This window comes from Bombus vancouverensis, chromosome 16 (genome assembly GCF_051014615.1).
Source record: "Bombus vancouverensis nearcticus chromosome 16, iyBomVanc1_principal, whole genome shotgun sequence".
Lineage (NCBI taxonomy): Eukaryota > Metazoa > Arthropoda > Insecta > Hymenoptera > Apidae > Bombus > Bombus vancouverensis.
The window spans coordinates 7,504,644-7,522,798 of NC_134926.1; the positions used below are offsets into that span (position 1 = coordinate 7,504,644).

Below are 18,155 nucleotides of genomic sequence, written 5' to 3' on the forward strand. Positions count from 1 at the left end.
TCCAATGCCGACAATTTCACTGAATATCTTTTCCTGAATATATATTACTGTAAAACCAACGTTTCTGCTCCTCCTCGTCGTACGACGATTCCATTCGATTGTTTACTATCCTCGGCACATTTTATTTTACATTTAAACACTCTAAAAAAGATATGTACTTTTACACGTCATTTTTTTAATACACTATGTATTTTACTTACGATAATATATCATTCCACATCTGCGTTTGTTTTTCGTTTACCACGGTGGTTTCTTTTAAACATTCTTTTTCCATCGTTAAATTTTTTAACTTTGTTTCTTCCGCCTGGATGGCAGAGTTTAGTTCCTCTTTTATCTTTTTACCAGGATCAGAAACTGTTGGGTCCTATATAATACAATAATACTTACAAATATAAAAAATAACGAAACATGCATGAAAAATTAAAAAATTGAACAAACCTCTATGTCTCGTTTTATTCTTTCTTCCATAGTCTTCATTTTAGTTATTAGATTCTGCAGTTTGTCCTTCTCTTCAATATCCTTTTATATGCATTTAATATTTATAGAATAATTAAATAACAATGTGATAATTCAGCGAAAATAAAGATATAAATATTTGATATTTATTAAATAATAAAGTAATATTTAATACAGTAAATACAAAATCGATTACCTTTGCTATTTTGTTTTTTCTACTCTGCACTTCAGATTGTAAATTATTAATCGAGCTACTCATGCTTGATTCTACTTCGTTGTGAGCTTTCTTCGCTTTCTCCTGCTGTTGTTCGAATTCTCGACACTTTTGTCTCAAACTCTGCACTTCTACAATATTAAAGATTTTCGAATACTTTATTTTAGTACATTTTATATTCTTTTTTACTATATCTTGTTATACATATATATTTTCCTTACCATTTATTAATGGGACCAATTTCGCTCTAAAAGCAGATACATCCCGACCCAACTGAAGATTCATTGAGGATGCATTTTCTTCCGTGAAATTGACTGGAATATTTTTTTTTACAGTTTCCAGTCTCTCTCTCGCCTGATTGCATTGATTATACTAATAATATCAATATTATATTAATACAATAATAGATATTATACTGATTATGATCCAAATCTCTTTAAAAATCGTATGATAAAGTACATACCTGATTTTCTAAGATGGCGGCTGTTCGATGCAAAACACTGTTTTCTGCATTAAGCCATGTCAATTCGGACTTACAATGTTTATAAAGCGTTCCTCTAGTTTTTAAACGATTTATATACTTTTTTAACTCCTCCCCTTTAGGAATAACATCTTCTACAACCATTTTTGACAGCTCATGCTTCTCTTCCAATTTTACTTGCAGCTCTTGTAAAGAACTCATCGTCCTCTCTAATTTTTCAAGGATGTTTCTTTTTATATTTGCAACTGCGGCTGCTTGTTGTCGAAATGGTTCAATCTTATCAATATTGCTTTTCGAGATCTAGAGAAATTTTATTAATGAATGTAACTTATAACTAGAAATAAATGAATTTTATTTTTGTTCAATTTAATGACTAAGAATTATAATTTTATAAATTACGAATATATTGATAAATAAAAGATTTATCCACGAAACGAATTATGTATTATTTTACCTTAAACTCTATCAAATTCTGAATCTCTTTGCCTATACTATCCAATTTATTTCGTAAAGCCGTTATTTGATCCGGACCCAAATACAAATACTGTTTTACTGCGTTCAAAGCTTTTATGTGATCTTTTCTCGTGTGTATTTCCGCAGGTAGCTTTTCATCTGTGACTATAGTTTGAACGGTAATCACCTCAGATAAATGTTGTAATAATGACTGAACAGTAATTTCATTCTCATCTTTCTTCAGAATTTGTAATTCTCTTTCCAATCTTTGTAAGTTAGTCTAAAATTGTTATTCGTTATTTAAAAATTTCTACTAGAATTACATTAAATATATTAAATTACAATGTTCCGTGTGTAACTATCGTAATTTTAATCATTGTATATCGAATGATCCTACGTGAAAATAAAGTGTGGCATGGAAAAATTTTATTCTATGTTCCACTTATTTTTTCATGCAAATTAATCTTCTTGTTAATTACACTATGATTAGTAAGACACCATTGCTGAATTATAAAATAATCTTATTATATGAGTTATAAGTATTGTTATAAATCTGAATTATTGAGTGTCTCTACTTGTAATCTGGATATTATTTCTTTTTCTTGCTCCTCCTGCAACGCAAAATCGCGTTCCTTGTCTTTCTCTACTCGCAAAGCTCGAGCAGCATCCAACAAGTGTATTCCGCTTTCAGCTTTCGTTCTCATCTTCTCTATACGTATAGTTACCGCCTAAATTAATACAAAATTGAGATTAATTTCCAGAATAAAAATAAACGAATAAAAACCTACAAATAAGTATTTTCTTACTTCTTTCTCCTTCTCCATCGTTTTTAAATCAGCAGTGAGCTCGCTAGCATTTTCAAAATTCTAAACTCATGGGGAAAAAAATTAGGAAGATCTTAGAAATGTTTCATCAACGGGAAATAAATATAATATCATTGTTACATTGCGGATGTTTATACAATTGTTTATATTTATGCGACTATTTATATTATATTATATGTTTATTAACACAATTAAAGAAACAGAATTTAAATACATACATGTAGATTTGTTATTGAATATCAGATCGACTGCTCTATTTTCGATATTTTACTTTAAATTTCATAAATATATTGATGCATAAACATCCGCAGTTTAATCATCGAGATCCTTTACCTTCCTTCCGATCTCCCTTTCCTTGTGCGCTGCTTTGAATCTATCGATCAAACTTGTGTATTGTTCGTACAAAGCGGAGACTTCTGGATCGCCTAAATACTCAGCAGGAACCTCTAACTAATTAATGATAATGAAATCACTCGGTGGAAATAATTTTAAGAAAACAAGGTCACATACATATACGGTGTGTCGAAACAGTAATAAGACTGATCTCGTTTCTTAGAAACTGTTAATAATCATCAAAACTCAATTTTACAAGCCATAACATACATCCATACTTTAGCTTTTGTATCAATTATAACTTACTAGCTTTAGCATATACGACTATTTTGAATAGTATATATTATATAATAGTATTATATATATATATATTATGATTATCTGATTCTCAAGAATGTGAACAGCGTCTTCAACGATGTATTAGCTTCCTAAGGATTCTATTTTAAAGGGAACAAAGTTTGTTTGTACTTGATATTTATAAATATTTTTAGAAAATCAGCCGTGTTATTTTTCTAGTACACCTTGTACATGAAGATACAATATACCTTCACTAGAAAACGTGATAAGTAAGCTCTTTTTCGAACTACGTTTACGTGAGACAGAAGCCAGGTCAGGATGGGGTGTATGGTATCAGGATCTCCGCGAACCAAGCCCTGCCTATATACATATAAGAAACCACCATAAATAGAAGTACTTAAGTAGTCTTTTAGAAAATAGTTCCTAAGACAAAATGATAAAGAGTGAGACCGTGGATTTTTATACATTTATGGGAAATCTGAAGGTGCAAAAGTAAATAACAATAAATTGTATATAGTATGCAAGAAAATAGAAAATATTCAAAGTATAGTATCTATTATAATATTTAATGAGTACAATAATTCTTTATCCAGATCCCAATTCTATGAATTATATTCATATAAAAAATGATCAATCTGTGATCAGCCAAAAATATAAATTTGCATAAATATTCACAGTCTAGATAGTTTTTTAATATTAGCTACATTAAATCTTAACCCTGCTATTCTCCTTGGATCTACACTTTCCCAAATTAAAAATTCCAGTTCAATAAATACCAGTAACTCTAATTCAAATCACTCTACTCTAATACTAATTCAAAAAATGCTATTAAAATATATATAAAATATTTAAAGATTTGGTTTCAGAATACAGTAGTAGAAAGTAGTTTGAAATTTTAAAAGGAGATACTTGAAGTAGCAAAGAGAATAGTAGGATTAAAGAACTTTGTCCAAATGAAAGATAAAGATTCTTGCCTAAAGGTCACAGGGTCTGTTTGAGGCTGATAATGAAGAATACGGAGAATAGACAGGATATAGATGGAGATCTCTTCTGGAGTTTCATTCTTTGTATCACTGGCATCGACATTCTGATCCTGTATTTTAATCAACACTTCTTTCAACACCTACAATGCAATTAGCATGAACAAACCAATCATTGATAACATCATTTGAATTAATTGAAAAGTGAAATCTTATGAAATCAAATAACGAATTGAACTATCAATTGAAGTCAACTTGATCAACTCTACCAACTTTCTGTAAGTTCCACAATCGCTCAAGTACACTAAAACACTACCTTCTAGCCATCAAGTAGCATAGAAATTAGTATTGATTTTAACACATAAACTTAATGTTTTTCCTATGACCTTCAATTTATGGAGTCAATCGGTATGACCTCTGAGCAGTTAAATTCTTACTTGAACCAATTCCTCTGAGCTTAAGGAATTGAAATAAATGACACTGTAACTACGTCCCAGCAGCTTGTTCACCTCAGTTACAATGAACTTAGTATTTTCCCTCATTATGTACCAAACCTTTTTTCCTTTTCCTTTAGTTCTTACTCAAAACTTGGGAGCAACTGGAGAAATGTTTTGTTGTGATTTGATTGTCGTCCTGGCAACTGTGCCACCTAGGCTCTCTCTTCTTCTGAAAGCATGCAAAACTATACGTAGAGGGATTCTTTTGGTATGGTATACACTCGAATCAGGTGAAGCTTCTGCGTTGACCTTTCCGCTCGAATTTAGTCGCTAATTAAATCTGATACACGATCCAGTATCGATGACTCTCGAAAGATCATTTAATTTTTAACTTAGTATAATTGTTTGATGCAACTCTTGTATGTAATATCGATTTTACTGACTTAATAGACGCTACGGATTAATTAATAATTCAATAAGGAGATAGCATGTATAGAAAGAACCGATAAAATTGATACAATTAATCATTAAATACATTTTACAAAATATTGAATACTTTCAACTACAAATAATAAAATATAATAAAATTATTATTTAATAAATTATTGTATTATAATAATAATATTATATACAATAATTGTTATATAATAATAATAACGTTATTACATATTTATGTATTATATTCTAATCTATATACAGAAAAGAAATTTTTTTTATTTTTTTACTAATGTTTTATAGTAAATAATTATGATACAAACAATATTATAATATAATTATAAATAAACAGATAGAATATGTTCTCAATGTAGTTTAAGAATCATAATTAGCTTTATTTTAAAAAAAGACGTCGAGGCACACAAAATTATAATTAGCAGCGACGAGGATTGCATTGCCTCGTTTTTCTTTCGTTTCTCTTTTAGATATATTTTCAAACATAACGTACGAATTTTCTTTCTTCAATTTCATCATATAAAATTGCAAGTGCTTCCACTTTTTCTTTTTCTTTCTGTTCGGTAATCACGCAGTCCTGATATACATAAAAAAACTTGGGAATTGGTTGATGAATTATTCACTCCACGTTTAATAACACAGTGAATATATATATTTGAAATCTTATGGGAATTGATGGTTCATCAGCAATGTGTGAATTGATCTGAGCACAGCTTTTTTTTCGCAATACTACACTTTTTCAAATTCTCCTATTTAACAAACTTCAAACACTAAATAAGTGTATCAGCTTCTCTCAATGTATTCTTTACAGATGCCACTATTCTTCATTCGCCTTTATGTGCGTTAACACGTAAAAAAAAAAGAAGATACATCGAAGATGAGACCAAAGGGAATACGTTCACCTGAACATTTAGATTGGATTATAATCAAAAAGCGTGTAATTAATTCTGTCCCGCTTCTGCTATCTTTCTCTCTCTCTCTTCTTTAGATGTAATTTGTCGTTTTAAAGGGCAACGTTCTCTGTTAAACTTTTATAATAATATTGCGTATTATTATAAAAAATGCGTATTATTATAAAAAAGAACCATGCAAGTCATATACTTGTGACGATGTTTAATAATCAGTCTAAAATTTGAACAATGTAGCAACGTTGTGATAATCAAATACTGCATGAAAAATCGTTTTAAGATTGCACTATATATAAATAGTATAATATATATGTATAATCTATATTTTATCATATATATAAGTACCGTAATATTGGGTATTGGGTGTTACATAAAGGATAAAATTTAATGAGCTGAATATATCTGTTCCTCTTTTTTTTCTTTTGGAAAGAAAATAAAGAAAGAAAGAAAGAAAGAAAGGAAGGAAGAAAGGAAGAAAGAAAGAAGGAAGGAAGGAAGGAAGGAAGGAAGGAAGGAAGGAAGGAAGGAAGGAAGGAAGGAAGGAAGAAAGGAAGGAAGGAAGGAAGGAACAAAGGAAGGAACGAAGGAAGGAAGGAAGGAAGAAAGAAAGAAAGAAAGAGAAAAAGAAAGAAAGAGGAAAAGAAAGAAAGAGGAAAAGAAAGAAAGAGGAAAAGAAAGAAAGAGGAAAAGAAAGAAAGAGGAAAAGAAAATAATTCCCTAAATGTATATTGCCTTAAGAATAATACATTTTGCAAAATTCCGTGTGCACAATATAAAAAAAAACTAGAATTATGACAATGACTCGATTTGAATATTATGCAACATCTTACTTAGCACTGTGTAAATTTAAATAATCGTTACGTTTAAATTTATCATCAACGCGATGGCGGGTCCATAACTAAGCTTTCTCTCTCGTCAGCCTCACTTCCAGATTTTTTTTTTACAGAAGTGTCACAGAATTCAAACGAATCGAAGATGATTTCGTTAACCACTTCTGTTTTGCACAGCATCACAGAATAAAGGGACAATTTACAACATTACATAAAATAATAATGATCGCAGCAATCAATCAAGGTTTGGCTTAGATTCATTATTGATGACTACTGAATACAGTTCTCCTCAAGCATAGTAAGATAATAAAAACCATACATGAATTTGTATGAATGTTACATTATACTTAGGTGCATTTAGTGTATTAAACACTAAAAATTTATTAATTTAAAATCGCCAGTATTGAACTCAACCTCGCATTATATATACCTAATATAAAACAAGAACACAACAAATTTTCTGGCATACATGATACATTTTAACATGTAAGATTGTATGTCAATTGATTTTCTTTTACTTTTTTTTCATTTCTTCTCATTCAGTTAATCATCTCCCTACCCTTTTTTTTTCTCTCCGTAGCTTCTACAGAATTTTTCATTGTCTTATCTCCTGAGATAAGTAAAACAGCAAAGTCAATAGTACCGATGATCATTATATACTTTTATACTTCTTTGTTTAACTGGGAGTGCGTGTTTTTTGCTTGAAATCAAATTTCCATTATACACAATATTGTAATTTTTCTTACAGACGGTGACGTGATTTAAGGTATTTCCATGTAGCGTGTGTGAAGGGAGGAAGAAAGGTTTGTGATTACAGAATAGATTCCAATTTATCCACTTTTGAAGAGAAGGATCGCTACTTGACCCAAGTAAAAATAGATAAAATGTCTTGTTTCATGTGTTACGTAGCTTCCAAAGTTACGGCCTACGATGCAATGCCACGTTGGATTGTATTTTTTATCAAATTCTTTCTTAATGAAGGCTGCAATGTCCTGAAATAAAAATATATAATTAATCCATTATATTTCACACATTTATTTCTCTACCTCTTACTTATTATATCTAAATAAAGTACATTATATTCAAATTCAGATACGTGTACCATTTCTCATCATACACGCAATATCTGTGATACCATTCAAGTCTGAATCTAAACATACCTTTTCTATATTGTACTTTTCAAGGGCTTGAGTTGCACAGTCAACAGCATCCTGCTGCATCTCCTCAGACATATCAGCATTTTTTATTACAGCCTTTCTGTCTGACATTTTAATAGCTCTGAAACATACAGAAAGCAAGAAAAGAAAAAACCTGAATACACCTTTCTACGCATCTTTCCACTGGAAAACATTCAATGTAAAAATTGCTAAGAGGCTAGCAATTTTTCTCTCTCTTTACACTGAAGGATGAAAAGAAAATACTAATTATGGTTACTGAGAGAACTATAAATTGAACCTGGGAAAAGGAATGCGCGCAATTTTGACAGTAGCAAATATGTCATTAGCCGGCATAATAATCCATTGGGCAGTCATTAGAAAATCCAGAGGATGATTAGATGTGTAATGATTGCGATACAAAATAATCACGGAGAGTAAAGAGTTGCGGTGGCGAAACGCGGGAGGACGATGTTTTATCGATATGCGACGAAACGAGAATAATAATTCGTTTACACGCAATGCATCGTAACCAGGCCATGATAACGGCGGCTATTTGAAAATTAACATCGCGCTAAGTACAACGATGATTAGATGAAATCAGAAAAGTTGACTTTTGACATAAGAGATGGGTTCCGGTCTAAAATATGAAAAAAAAAATAGATTTTCCATTTGTATAACACATCGACATACCTTTTCAAATAACACGTTCACCAACTGATACACAAGAAAACGATCGTTATATTCTGGCCCCGGCGGTAATGTGTACTTATTTTTTTCTATGTGAACTGATTTTCACAAAAATTTAGCTCGCTCAAGCCGACACCGACTATTCCTCGATTGAGTTCAAGACTGAAGTGCCCGTACTGTGATCCTGCCCACTGATTGGCCCGCGATTAGGGTCTTCTATCACGGTCTTCTATCAACCCAGAATGCATTGCTGGTAGCAACCCGCGTAAACATAAATTCGAGTAATCGATATGGAAACTCTTTCAACGAAAATTACAATCGTACGGCGATACTTTTTTTTGTTTTTCATCGATTCGATTTTTATTCCTGTTACAAAATTGAATTTAGAGAGATTATAGATTGTATAGAGTAAGCTATAAATACAGTAATAAATAAAAGTGTTAGGATGAACTAGGTTAGTTTATAGAATTTAGAAGACAAGGTTCTTTGTTCAATTTCCCTGTAAAATGTAAGAAATAGGAGTTGAAAATTATGATGACATTGATTTTGATTCTAAAAACAAATTAAATAAAACCTTGGTTTTGAATATCTGCTACACGAAACTGATATTTCTGTTTCAGTTACAATTTCTATAGTGGTTTTCATGTCGCTCCTAAATTATCGTTTATGGGTTCGAAACATTCGATTCTTGTATCGATTTTTCAATATTTCAAATTTAAATTTTGATAAAAACATAGAATGTTTTTTACTATTCAGTTATATTGTATATCCACTGAATGATAATGAATAGACTGTGTATTTTTATGCATTTATAAGAAATTTTTAATTTGTAAAATTGCACATAATACAAAAAAATATATAAAATATCTGAAGTATAGTGTTAGAATATTTGGTAGATAGAATTACTTTAATTCTATAAAAATCCGCAGTTTAATAATGAACTATAATATATGTTCAGATATATTTAAATTCAAAAGTTACATATGTTTTACAGATTTCTACAGAATTTTGTAAGAAAATCTGAATACAACTAATTTCAAAGCAAAAAACGAAACAATAACAGTTTTACAAGGTAAATGTCCAAATATTTTCGCCAGTTACTATATGTATATCTACATAAATGTATAGACAACCGTAGAAAACAAGAAATTCAATTTTACTAAATGTTCATTTTATTACAAGTAACATCTACTCTAAACTAAGAACTGAACTAGGAAAGAATAATCTATTTTTGTCTGAAATGCTTTCAAATTTCGTTACGTTAAAAATACTGCAAGATAGTCAACAATTCCAAAATCTGTAAAATTACAATAATAAAAGTACATATTGAATTTTTTCTTTCCTCGCATTTCATAAATTAGAAACCAAATTTTTTTTCTAGAATTCAAATTTTGTGAATTCGCTAATACAATATTGTTCTAAAGTTGAAATAAGTTATGCGAATTTTGCGATATTTTAAATTCGTCGAATATACAGTACTTCGAAATATCGACGGAGACATGCACGACACGCGAAAATGTTATTATAATACCCTTGCAAAGCTAAATTACAGACAATTTGCCAGTCGATATCAATAATGTCAATAAATAACGTGTTTGTAAATGAAAAGTATTTGTCTTTGCTATTTATTTTCGATCGTACGAGATGGAAAACGTATCAAATCCCTGATCACACAAAAAATTTTCAATATTCCTAATGATTTGATTGCAGACTTTTATGCAAATTCATATCTTTGAGAATATAATTAAAAGTGTAAAACCTCACTAGAAAATTGTTTTACTTGTTAAGTATTATAGAAGGCATTATAATCTGGATATTTTATACGTGCATTCTATGCAATTTGGCACTTTTAAATTTCCTGTAAATGCATAAAATTCCACAGTTTATTGATGATTTTATGTACACAAAAGTTATTTAAATTTGTTAACATAAAAATATAATGCCTTTTGATTCCAAACAAATTTTTTTAAACTGAATAACTAGGTTCATTACAAGGTGGCGCTGGGTCGAAACGAATTAAATTATTACTTTCCTCACAAGGTAGCGCCACAACGAAGACACATAATACATTCACTAACATAATCCTACTTCATATACATACACGCCACTTAAGCGCGATATCTTTCTTCAAGTAGTTCGTTTTATGTATTTGCAAGTATTCAATCAGCTGACTATGACAACAGGGACGTATCTACAGCTTAACAATTTCTTCAAATTTTCGATTTTTCTGTGATGCTATATTTCAATGAATATCTATGAAAATTTTTACTGTAAAGTATATACTGTGAATATATGTAGTCTTGAGTTATTTATATAAACTTTTTACTTATTATATTTAAACTAACTTTATGTATCAATATACGTGATATTGGCATGCGTCTGCTGGTCCAAGATGCGCACGCGCAATAAGTTCCCGATAATCTCGGAGAATCCTTTATTAAGGGAGGCTTTCACTCGATGATACATCAGTGTTGTTCTTGCCAGTAGTGTTACGCAGAAAATTCGGGAAAAAGGAACTTCCTTTTCTGAACTTTGTTTGATAAGATTCCTATTTCAAACAAGAGTTAGAAGCTTGTTTGAAAATGTACCGTGCCGCTTTGTGCCTTTGTGCTTGCATAGCACTAGCCAATGCTGATTTGCAGAGGTAAATATAACAATTTTTTTTAAACAAAGAACATGACTTTCTATAATTCGCTCAGTTATTGTATTGTTTATCATACACCGAGGCAAATTTTTAAATAATTTAATAATCGTCACATATTCCTCCAATTGTACTTTTTTGTATAAAATGAATAATCATTTTCGAAATGTATTTGATGTGTGATGTTTTGTAAGTATAGCTTCAATGATTTTCATAAATTGGCTTTCTGTGGTCTTCTTTTATCCCCCTAAAGAGGATACATTTCTATCCTCTTTTTTATTCTAGTATCATTGCACATTGTTTTTCATATTCTTGAACATTAAAAATTTATCGGAATCAGAATCTCCCTTATACTTTAATACATACTTAGGTTATATATCAATATAAAGGTTTTTCAAAAAATAAAGAATTATTATTTAATGATAAATTGCTATTTATTTTTATATAAAATTTTGTTGCAAAAATTTGTTTGCGGGAGACTACAATGTTTCTTTATAGACTTAATTAGGAATTGCTAATGTAGATTTCAAAAATATATTTTTTGTTTCTTTCAAGAATTACTCTGCATAAGATGGACAGTGTTAGGAAACAATTCAAAGAATATAACACTGAAGTATACCAAGCACACATGGTGCAAGGAGGTTTCCCTCAGCCAGAACCCCTTTCCAACTATCTGGATGCTCAATATTATGGTGTCATTAGCATTGGAACTCCCTCACAAGATTTCAAAGTAATCTTTGATACTGGTTCCTCAAACCTCTGGGTTCCTTCCCAGAAGTGTCATCTTACCAATATCGCTTGCAGTGAGTATATTGTCAAAACTTATAAAAACTTCAAAGATCTTTTGTTTCACTTTTGTAATTCATAATTTATTTATATGAATTATATAAGCTATGGCGTATGATAGATCATAACTTAAAAATATTATGAAAATTATATATATAAAACTGAAAGTTTAACTTGTAGGTTAAATGATAAAGAAACAGTAATAATAATATTGAGTAATTTATAAATTATTATTACTACTAACAGATTTTAGATATCTAAAAAGAATGGATATGATAGTACTGTAACATAATATATCAGCATTATGAAGTGCAACTTTATCTCTGAGATAATGATAGTACTACACTTCAAGTATTTATAAATTAATTGCGAAATTAAAAACTCTTCTGTACGATTAAGATCAAATTATCTCTTTTTATAATAATGCTATCACTATCATTAGCACAATTAAGATTTTATCTTTTAGATAATAATACTACTACATATAGAATGTTTATAAATCAGTAACAGAATTAAAAACTTTTTTATGTGACTAAGATAGTGTTATCTCTTTTAAATTTGTTGTTTTTTTTAAATTTAACACAAATACCATATATTTTTTTCAGAGTTGCATCATAAATATGATAATACCAAATCGTCCACGTACAAGAAGAATGGTACTGATTTTGCCATCCGTTATGGCTCTGGAAGTCTCTCTGGGTATCTGTCTACTGATGTTGTGAATGTAAGTATTTACATGCAGATAACAGAGTATTTATTCTTTTCTTACAACTATTGATTTTGCTTCCCACGATTTTCCAACCATTATCTATAAATAACTAAAAAATATATCGCCTAATCATGTGACTTAATTTCCTTCTAACTTTCTATATCCTCACATATTTTTTTGTGAATATTTACGTCTATCACTCAGCTGCATGTAATCAAATTAATCGAATTAAAAGAGGAAGTTAATTGAAGAATGTTTGATACAGGTTGCTGGATTGAAAGTCTCTGATCAGACTTTCGCTGAAGCTTTGAGCGAACCGGGAATGGCTTTCGTCGCCGCTAAGTTCGATGGTATCTTGGGTATGGCCTACTCTAGAATTGCTGTCGATGGCGTAACACCTGTCTTTTACAACATGGTCAAACAAGGATTGGTACCTCAGCCCGTTTTCAGTTTCTACCTGAACAGGTATCGTAAAGTAAATCAGAAATTATTCAAAATGTCACAGAGGAAAATGAAAAAATAAAAATCTTATTTATTAATTCATCTCAGAAACCCTGACGACAAAGCTGGTGGAGAATTGATCTTGGGAGGTTCGGATCCAAATCATTATGAAGGTCCATTCACCTATGTACCAGTTGACAGAAAAGGATACTGGCAATTCAGGATGGACGGGTATTTATTAAATTTGTGAAAATAACTTTCGTAGTCCTAGAGAACAATGTGATTAACGATAATACGAATTTTAGAATCAAAGTAGGATCCCAACATTTGGCAATCTGCCAAAAAGGATGCGAAGCCATTGCTGACACAGGTACCTCCCTCATCGCTGGACCAGTCAAAGAAGTCGAAGCCATCAACAGTGCTATTGGTGCTACTAATATTGCAGCTGGAGAAGCCATGGTAGACTGCAATTCCATTCCTAACTTGCCTACAATTAATTTTGTATTGGGTGGCCGATCTTTCCCTCTAACTGGAAAGGACTATGTCTTGAAGGTAAGATAAATATCTTTTAATCTAAATATCTATCAAGTATTACAAGAAAACTTCATGATATAAAGAATTTCAACTTTGAAATGATTTAATAATGGTCTTGCTTTTTCTATCAAAGGTTACACAATTTGGCAAGACTGTCTGCCTCAGCGGATTCATGGGAATGGACATTCCTGAGCCAAACGGCCCACTATGGATCTTGGGAGACGTTTTCATCGGTCGTTATTATACCGAATTCGATATGGGAAATAACCGTGTCGGTTTTGCAAAGGCAAAATAGGTTTATCTAATGTGATATGTTAAGATAAGCTTTTAAAGTATATACTTTTTCTTATATATCCATTTTAGCGTCATATTATGTTTATACGTCTTCTGTAATATTTCCAATAATTTCTCTGCTTATCGTCTGTATAATATGTATTATAGCCTTACGAGATAAAAATAAATGTAATAAATGCGTCGTCATGAACATAAATAATATGCAAAACCTGCCTTATAACAAAAGGTATAATATTTTACGGAGACGAAAATAATAAATCTTTTTCATATTACTCCTTGCGTTTTTTCTCCATTAACGGTCAATAATGACCACTAAAATCCGAACATCCGCAAAAATATTATCTATACATATAACAAGACAGTAGAAAGATTGTGTCTATAAATTAAACAAAAAAAAAAAAAAAATAAAATAGTCATCCAGAAGCAGCTCATAATCTCGATCTGTCCTGCAGAAGCTGAGAAATAGCCTGGAATCTGAATTATATACACTCCCATGTTTGGTAGATATTAAACAACGATGGTTTATGTCGTGTTTGTCCTAAAATATAGCTCTTTTATAAGCAGTCCATGCGAATAAAGTCATAGGTAAAAATTAGTGAATTATAATTTATGTATACACATATGAAATATTTGAAGGTGCAAAAGCGCACACAGTGTATATAACGCAAAAATATAAAAATGATACAAATTCTTATTCAAGCCTCATTCTTTTAGGTCAGGTATAGTTTTTAGATATATCACAAAGTATAATATAATAGTAATAATAATAATAGTGCCATATATCAATATATAAATTACAATATATACATACGTATATAAAATACTGAACTAACCCCAATAAGTATATAAATACCAACATATAAAAGTATATATAATATAATATAATAAACAATAAATAATATATAAATAATAATGCATGAAAGAATAGAATATGTCATTTATTTCTCTTCTTTTCTCTTTACCGCGTGAAGTGCATAATTTATCGCTGTTGAGGCCCTCCAAGACCACTCTCTTTTCAAAGGATTGTAAAATAGTCCATGAATCAATTTTGTCTTGCTACCACCTAAAAAAGGGTCAAAGCTTTAATTGATAGAAGTTTGTAAAACAAACCCCCTTAATATTATCAATGAAAGATAATATACATGTTTCTAATATGGACTGCATTTCGGCAGGAGTGACAAATTTATTCCAATCATGGGTGCCCTTTGGTATTAGCTTTAAAATATGTTCAGCTGTGATTATGCCTCCAAGCCAGGAAGATAACGTTTTATTAAAAGTTGTAAGAAATATTGATCCTCCAGATTTTAAAGCACTTACACAGCACTGTGAAAAGCACAAAAGTATAGTCATATATACATAATCTTACTCATATTATATTAACTTTTTCTTCTTTATAAAAAAAAGTTATACCTTTAAAAATAATTCCTTATTATTTACATGTTCTATAACTTCTGAAGCAACAACAGCATCGAATACTCCTTTATTAATCAATGCAAAATCTTCAATAGTTGTCTGAACATAGTTTAATTTTCCATCTAAACTAGGATCCAAAGCAGCATGTCCTTTTGCAACCGTTATTAACTCTGAAGAAACATCAATCCCAGTCACGTTTGCTCCTGTTCTAGCTAAAGATTCCGAATATAATCCTCCACCACAACCAACATCCAATATTTTAATCCCTTCTAATGGCAAATAAGGGCATTTTATTTTGAATCCTGTATTTGCTAGACCATCTCGAACAAATTGTACTCTAAGAGGATTTAACGAATGCAAAGCATGCATTTCACCATTAGTGTCCCACCATCTACTGCCCATTTTAGAATGAAACTCTACTGTTGCAGGATCAACTGTTGATCTTTTTACTGGATCACATTTTTTTAACTGTTCGGTATGTTCAGATAACCTGAAGTTATGAATCAATGTTTGAATTGTAATGAATCATGAAAAAATATTAATGAACAATGAACTTTTGTTTTAATATACATATCAAAAATATCAAACATATAATTTAGTTACCGGTTTCGAAAAGTAGAGCCGGTGGATATCAGCCGTAAAGGAGTAACTTTTGTGGTTCTCATGATTGGTATTCTATAAAAATCATAATAAAGAATTTTGAGAGTGCGAGGTAACTTTGAAGACATGTAGAAACAAATGAAGTGTAGAAGAGTGAACAACGTAACTCCAAACTCGTTCCACTGAAAATGTACAAAATGACAACATGCCACATGTACGTTTACTTATAAACAAAACATTACACGCGCCATCTATGAGTTACTGATAAAACTAGAGTTAGTTATAGGCGAAAACAAAAAGGGAGTTTAGTATCACCGGTCCACTATTGCACACGACATTTATCCCCTCCCCCTCCCCCTCATCCCGCCCCTCCGCAAAGTTACACAGCACCCAAAAAGTAGACTACCGAAGCATCCTGTTTTGCGACCAAGTTTTCAGGACAGAAAAACAACTAAAAACAAAATCACATAAAAGCTCCGCTCCCCAGCGGCTTAAATCCAAAGAATATACTAAAACACAAAAAATGTAAAACGCCGACACATAACATAGTATGGCTAGGTCATACCGTCGCGTATCGGTACTTTTGCCTAACATATCTTATCAAAATTCATAATTTATTGTGAATACCCAAATGTATTAAAATATATCTTGGTCTAATAAACGTTATTTAAATAAATAGCACACGACATTTATATACTTGAAAATTACCACTTGATTGAAAGACTGCTCGACTTTTTTCAAGTCCACCCAAATGTTTGAGTTGCCCGATACCAAACGGTTCAAAAGATTCTCTCTCTTTCTTTTCGGCTCTTTCCAACTTGAGCCAGACCGCTCGACATTTTCTGAACGTGCCAAGATAGCACCAGGTTATAATATGTTGTTTAAACAAATGGATTTTTAAAAAATTTGCTTATACAATCATATTCCTCGCTCAAAAAAGACCACCCATTGACATCATTTCTCCATTTGTTAGTTTTTGAAATATTTTAGAAAGTACTTTAAATATCTTTTTAGTTATGCGATTAACTTCTAATGAATTTTGAGCGTCCTGCTGCATCTTGCTTTCTTATTTGTCATTCTTGTATTCGATATACATATTTATAACAGAACGATTAAAATCAAGTTTATATGTAATCAGTCAATTTGCAGAAAATGATCATTAAGAACGAAAAATATCGAATGAAGTGAAAAAGAGGTCATGATACCTGTAAAAATGCAAATAGTGACATTGTATAATGATTATTTTTCAAATATACAGGGTCATTGGTAACTGGTGGTACAAGCGGAAAGGAGGTGATTCTACGCGAAAAAAGAGGTCGAAAATATAGAATAAAAATTTTTCGTTTGAGGCTTTGTTTTCGAGAAAATCGACTTTGAATTTTCGCTCGGTACGCGTGCATTTTATCACGTCTCGTTATAACGGATCTCACTGTAGATCGTTGTCTCGATGGAAAAATTAAAAAAAAAAAAAATTTTTTTTATTCTATATTTTCGACTTCTTTTTTCGCGTAGAATCACCCTCTTTCCGCTTGTACCACCAATTACCAATGACCCTGTATAAACGCTGCGCGATAGTAACCAGTGACATTAAACTCCTTTTGTATTCTCACCTATAACTCACACTAGTTCTAGCAGCAACAATCATAGATGGGGCATATAATGTTTCGATTGCGTAGTATGTGTACATGTGACTATGTTGCCATTTTCCATAGAGTTCCGAATTGCGTTGTTACACTTGTATTACACATCTTATCACGTTGACATATAATTTTTCAACAATTAGCTATCGACGATAATGGTAGCAGTAACGACCATAATTTTCATTTATTTTTAATCAATGTCGAATATTGCGTCATTGGAAAAAATATTGAATATTGTGGCGTTGTGATATCAATAGTTATACAAAGAACATGTTTGAAGAAATTGCAGGAATGTTTTATTTCGGGAAAAAATAACACACAGAAGAAGAAAAGCTAGTTAAAAAAATTAAAGATAATTTTATTGTAAGAACTATCTTAATTGTTTTAGACCTTTTTGTATGCAACAGCTCACGAATATATCTGAACCTGCATTGAAACTTCTCAAAAAACTATATAACTTTTTAGATTAAATGTCTATTGTAACCATTAATTGCGATTGTGTGTAAGTTATTTATAAATACATATAGTATAATATATATATTATACATTATTGCATTATATATGTTATAAATATTATACTATATATTACT

At 30.8% G+C, this 18,155-nt stretch overlaps 4 protein-coding genes across 6 annotated transcripts; 1 reads left to right on the forward strand and 3 right to left on the reverse strand.

The window, feature by feature from the left end:
* Position 1: 1 nt before the first annotated feature.
* LOC117161071 (intraflagellar transport protein 81 homolog) lies at positions 2 to 5,140 on the reverse strand. Its single transcript, XM_033342284.2, has 13 exons — positions 4,476 to 5,140; positions 4,033 to 4,181; positions 3,307 to 3,418; positions 2,762 to 2,878; positions 2,411 to 2,470; positions 2,180 to 2,332; positions 1,606 to 1,884; positions 1,134 to 1,451; positions 892 to 1,042; positions 653 to 801; positions 439 to 519; positions 201 to 364; positions 2 to 141 (listed from the first exon to the last, which is right to left on the reverse strand). The coding sequence occupies exons 1-13, from the start codon at positions 4,578 to 4,580 to the stop codon at positions 45 to 47; spliced, it is 1,935 nt and encodes a 644-aa protein (XP_033198175.1). The 5' UTR covers positions 4,581 to 5,140; the 3' UTR covers positions 2 to 44.
* Positions 5,141 to 5,281: 141 nt separating this feature from the next.
* On the reverse strand, positions 5,282 to 8,693 carry LOC117161104 (dynein light chain 2, cytoplasmic). Its single transcript, XM_033342356.2, has 3 exons — positions 8,511 to 8,693; positions 7,824 to 7,941; positions 5,282 to 7,655 (listed from the first exon to the last, which is right to left on the reverse strand). The coding sequence occupies exons 2-3, from the start codon at positions 7,929 to 7,931 to the stop codon at positions 7,494 to 7,496; spliced, it is 270 nt and encodes an 89-aa protein (XP_033198247.1). The 5' UTR covers positions 7,932 to 7,941; positions 8,511 to 8,693; the 3' UTR covers positions 5,282 to 7,493.
* A 2,236-nt stretch (positions 8,694 to 10,929) lies between these two features.
* On the forward strand, positions 10,930 to 14,184 carry cathD (cathepsin D). Its single transcript, XM_033342325.2, has 7 exons — positions 10,930 to 11,151; positions 11,704 to 11,951; positions 12,540 to 12,658; positions 12,909 to 13,108; positions 13,193 to 13,315; positions 13,390 to 13,636; positions 13,752 to 14,184. The coding sequence occupies exons 1-7, from the start codon at positions 11,090 to 11,092 to the stop codon at positions 13,911 to 13,913; spliced, it is 1,161 nt and encodes a 386-aa protein (XP_033198216.1). The 5' UTR covers positions 10,930 to 11,089; the 3' UTR covers positions 13,914 to 14,184.
* Coq3 (ubiquinone biosynthesis protein COQ3, mitochondrial) lies at positions 13,959 to 17,620 on the reverse strand. Of its 3 annotated transcripts, none has more exons than XM_076625215.1 (5): positions 17,536 to 17,620; positions 15,929 to 16,000; positions 15,323 to 15,815; positions 15,055 to 15,235; positions 13,959 to 14,975 (listed from the first exon to the last, which is right to left on the reverse strand). In XM_076625215.1, exons 1-5 carry the CDS (start codon positions 17,610 to 17,612, stop codon positions 14,851 to 14,853), a joined length of 948 nt encoding a protein of 315 aa, XP_076481330.1. In that variant the 5' UTR covers positions 17,613 to 17,620; the 3' UTR covers positions 13,959 to 14,850. The 3 variants fall into 3 exon arrangements, with proteins under 3 accessions (XP_076481330.1, XP_076481331.1, XP_033198217.2); XM_076625216.1 differs by lacking the exon at positions 17,536 to 17,620 and adding an exon at positions 16,634 to 16,722; XM_033342326.2 differs by lacking the exon at positions 17,536 to 17,620 and adding an exon at positions 16,332 to 16,432.
* Between the last annotated feature and the right edge of the window lie 535 nt (positions 17,621 to 18,155).

Bases quoted from the DNA above. Each gene is read 5' to 3' on its own strand.
- LOC117161071 (XM_033342284.2), bottom strand. From the start codon at position 4,580: ATGAGGGAAAATACTAAGTTCATTGTAACTGAGGTGAACAAGCTGCTG. The intron at 1,452-1,605 runs GTAAAATAATAC...AAATTTCTCTAG, and splicing joins AGAATTTGATAGAGTTTAAG to ATCTCGAAAAGCAATATTGA. The intron at 1,043-1,133 runs GTATGTACTTTA...TGATATTATTAG, and splicing joins CCGCCATCTTAGAAAATCAG to TATAATCAATGCAATCAGGC.
- LOC117161104 (XM_033342356.2), bottom strand. From the start codon at position 7,931: ATGTCAGACAGAAAGGCTGTAATAAAAAATGCTGATATGTCTGAGGAG. The intron at 7,656-7,823 runs GTATGTTTAGAT...TTTTTATTTCAG, and splicing joins AAAAGTACAATATAGAAAAG to GACATTGCAGCCTTCATTAA.
- cathD (XM_033342325.2), top strand. From the start codon at position 11,090: ATGTACCGTGCCGCTTTGTGCCTTTGTGCTTGCATAGCACTAGCCAAT. The intron at 11,152-11,703 runs GTAAATATAACA...GTTTCTTTCAAG, and splicing joins GCCAATGCTGATTTGCAGAG to AATTACTCTGCATAAGATGG. The intron at 13,109-13,192 runs GTATCGTAAAGT...AATTCATCTCAG, and splicing joins TTCAGTTTCTACCTGAACAG to AAACCCTGACGACAAAGCTG.
- Coq3 (XM_076625215.1), bottom strand. From the start codon at position 17,612: ATGTACACATACTACGCAATCGAAACATTATATGCCCCATCTATGATT. The intron at 15,816-15,928 runs GTAACTAAATTA...TCATAACTTCAG, and splicing joins GGCTCTACTTTTCGAAACCG to GTTATCTGAACATACCGAAC. The intron at 15,236-15,322 runs GTATAACTTTTT...TGCTTTTCACAG, and splicing joins ATAAGGAATTATTTTTAAAG to TGCTGTGTAAGTGCTTTAAA.